The sequence below is a fragment of the Etheostoma cragini genome, chromosome 24 (genome assembly GCF_013103735.1).
Source record: "Etheostoma cragini isolate CJK2018 chromosome 24, CSU_Ecrag_1.0, whole genome shotgun sequence".
NCBI classification, from domain to species: domain Eukaryota; kingdom Metazoa; phylum Chordata; class Actinopteri; order Perciformes; family Percidae; genus Etheostoma; species Etheostoma cragini.
Window position 1 is genome coordinate 13,424,622 of NC_048430.1, and position 3,214 is coordinate 13,427,835.

General features: G+C 40.4%; 2 protein-coding genes across 2 annotated transcripts in view; one reads left to right on the forward strand and one right to left on the reverse strand.

Annotated features, from left to right (window-relative positions):
- The window catches only part of LOC117939540 (1-phosphatidylinositol 4,5-bisphosphate phosphodiesterase delta-4-like), a 22,155-nt gene that overhangs the window by 4,818 nt on the left and 14,123 nt on the right, over positions 1-3,214 (reverse strand). The gene's annotated exons all lie outside the window — the stretch shown is intronic.
- Positions 2,625-3,214, forward strand: part of fam207a (family with sequence similarity 207 member A) — a 9,511-nt gene continuing 8,921 nt past the window's right edge. The window contains exon 1 of the mRNA XM_034864972.1: positions 2,625-2,973. Coding sequence (XP_034720863.1) covers positions 2,791-2,973 — 183 coding nt within the window. The 5' untranslated portion in view covers positions 2,625-2,790. The remainder of the gene's footprint in view (positions 2,974-3,214) is intronic.

Genomic DNA, 3,214 nt, shown 5'->3' on the forward strand with positions numbered 1-3,214 from the left:
CCCCTAACCTAACCTAACCCCCTAACCCTAACCTAGCCCCCTAACCTAACCCCCTAACCCTAACCCAACATTTCCACAGGCCTCACTACTGATCTGAGATCAGCTAGTCTTCTGAGTAGACACTGTTCTTCTGCTATTTCAGCACTAGATTCCCTTGTGAGACTTGCGCTGCCTGTGTGTGCTTCTTTTAACCAGTCAGTGCGCAGCTCATCTAAATATTCATGAGCAGACCATATAAGGCAGAAAACCTCTCGTTTCAATCCAGACCCCCCAGGGGAGCATCAGGACCCATAAAGAAACATACGGGCAATCTTCAGCCCAACCAATATGTTATGTTACATACATTGTTACATTATGTTACATTACCTATTTAACCCTTCTATCGCCGCTTTAAGTTGATCTCCGGAACCTTCCGCCTGCGCTGTTTTCCACCGGTCAATTTACCCGGGGACACCAGTCACTTTTGGCTTGTCAACAACTGTCAAGCTAGCGATATGGTATAAAAATGTTTTATGATGAGGGATGGCCTTTCAGAATAAAAGCTTGTTGAAATTGATTGAGTGTACAGAGAATATTTACACGCCCTTGGAGTGTTCAATACACAGCATAGGTAAGAAATATGTTGTAAATGTTTGTATTTTAGGCCACTTACTGTATGTGTTGTTGAAAACCAGACAGACTTATTCCCAAAAGAAGAGTTCCTACAACAGGGGGAAAGTGTCGAAATAAAAGACAAAAACATAAAAAAGTCAAATAATTATATTAAAATCCTGCCAGTGAACATGCTGCCAAGCCTTCCCTCTGCTGTAGGGTTGAAACGTTCATTACAATGGTTCTGTTGAGGGCACACTAATATGATGATGATGATGCTGCTGCTGCTGCTGCTGCTGATGATGATGATGATGATGATGATGATGGTGATGATGATGATGATGATGATGATGACTGTTTAACCACTAAGACAGATGAGTAGCTCCAGGCTGGGAGGAATTCTTCTCCAGTAGCATTTCTTGGTTATCTCTGATGTAAATGGAAAGGAAGTTGATCGATCAGCAGGAAGGTCTATCGGATCACCTAGCTACACCCACAAGCACCCACGAGGAAAAGAGAGAATATATGAGTTGGCTTCGGGTGCGAAAACTAAATCATAATAAAACTGAAGGAGTTTGGATAGGATCGAATCATGCAAAGCGTGATATTAACATTAAAGTAAAAGATGAGATTAAAATTCTGGGCTTAACCATTTGTAAACATGACTGTAGTGAAAGAAACTGGGAGCTTAAACTCAGTGAGGTTAAAGAGGAAGTAAAGAAATGGGAAAATAAAAACACCAATTATAAATCAAGAGTTAATATCATTAAAACATTCATCCTTTCCAAACTTCTTTTTATTGCAAACATTTTTCCTCCATCTCACAAAATAATAATTCAGTTAAATAAACAGTGTGTGAACCTGGTATGGGGCACGACGAGAGAAGTCACAAAAAGAGAGATATTGTAGGCTATAAAAGCAGAGAATATGGGGGGCTCGGGTCTGTGGATATGAGAATAAAATGATATATTTCCTTTGTAAAAAACGTATCGGCAGCATTGTCTCGGAACGCTCTCTGGGTCGGGGACTCCTCCAGGGGGAGGAAGAGGAGAGGCCGAGCCAGGCAGGGACCACAGTATATGATTAACTACGGTGATTTTATAGATGAATATCGAAAACTCAATATTGATTGGAACGGCCTCCCGCGTAAAATGATATATAATAAGATTAATGATTTTAAATATGGTGGATATATTGAGTATAAATACTTAACTCAAAATGAAGGGACCCTGCTACTAACATTTAAAAAAAATAAAAACCTATCGGAGAGTATCCGGGACATGAGGTGGCTGATGTCTGTCAACAGGCTTCTGGTGAGAGCTGTTGTGTCTTGGAGTTGCTATGTGACGACTAAAACCTGTCCCATGACCACATGCAACGATGATGAGACACAACAGCATCTCCTCATGGACTGTTTCAGAGCGCAGGAGGTCTGGGACAGACTCAAAATGTGTGGTGTGACATTTAATGTGAATTATAAGAGTGTAATGTATTGTATAATGGACCAGAGTGTGTTGGAGAAGGACAAAGAACTTTTGCAAATTAGAATATGTATCGTGTGTTTTAAACTATGGAAGACCAGGTGCTGTATGACAATACAACAGACTTTCATTACCAGTGAACATGTATTTAAGCAAGTGATCACTGAGTTAAGAAGAAGGGAAAAACTAGATAAAAATCAGCTCCTACCCTGGGATATTATTAATTTGTAATATTTGTTTACTCTGCACTTTAAGGTCTGTTCTTTGCACTTTTAGCACATGCACTTTAATCACTCTCTGCACTTTATAACGTAAACTATGTTATGTTTTTCTAATTTGATGTTTGTCTGTGTTTTTGCTCTCTGATGCCTACGTGATAACATTTATTTTTGTGAAAACTTCAATAAAGCTCTTCAAAAAAGAAAAAGAAAAAAGAGAACAACTTTCCCGACTAAATTACCAAATCGTCACAAAAAAGACGTCGGGAAAAAGCGACACAAATGTCGATAAAGCTACATAGAGTTAAAAGTGACTTTTACAGAATCACTTCCGGTGGTTATTGTCGCTGACTTGACAACAGCACGGCACGCGCTTTTGACACCCACATAACGTTAAGAACACACACACACACAAAGACACACACAGCGTTACTTTGTCTCACTTTCATTCAGAAACATATGTGTTGAAGGGTTTAGATTTTAAAGGGTTCACTTTGAGCATGGTGGGAAAGATTAAACATGTCCGCCAGAAGCTTCACCAAGAGGCGGTGCGCCCCGGCTCTGCGTTAGCATTAGCATCATCGCTAACGGCGGTTTCCTCTCTGGAGCTCACGGCTGTTTCTGCCCACACAAGTGCTCCAATACTCCGGCAACAACAGCACAACAACAGGAGAGACTCACAGGTCTGTTGGCATGCAGCCCACGACTTTATTCATACATTTTGTTTAACATGAAACAGACCCAAAGTTATCGTCGCCAAACCCACCAGACTCCATGTAAATAATCACTACTTTAGCGTGTATAGAGCAGCATATCTCCACCAGACTCCGTGTAAATAATTACTACTTTAGCGTGTATAGAGCAGCATATCTCCACCAGACTCCATGTAAATAATTACTACTTTAGCGTGTATAGAGCAGCATA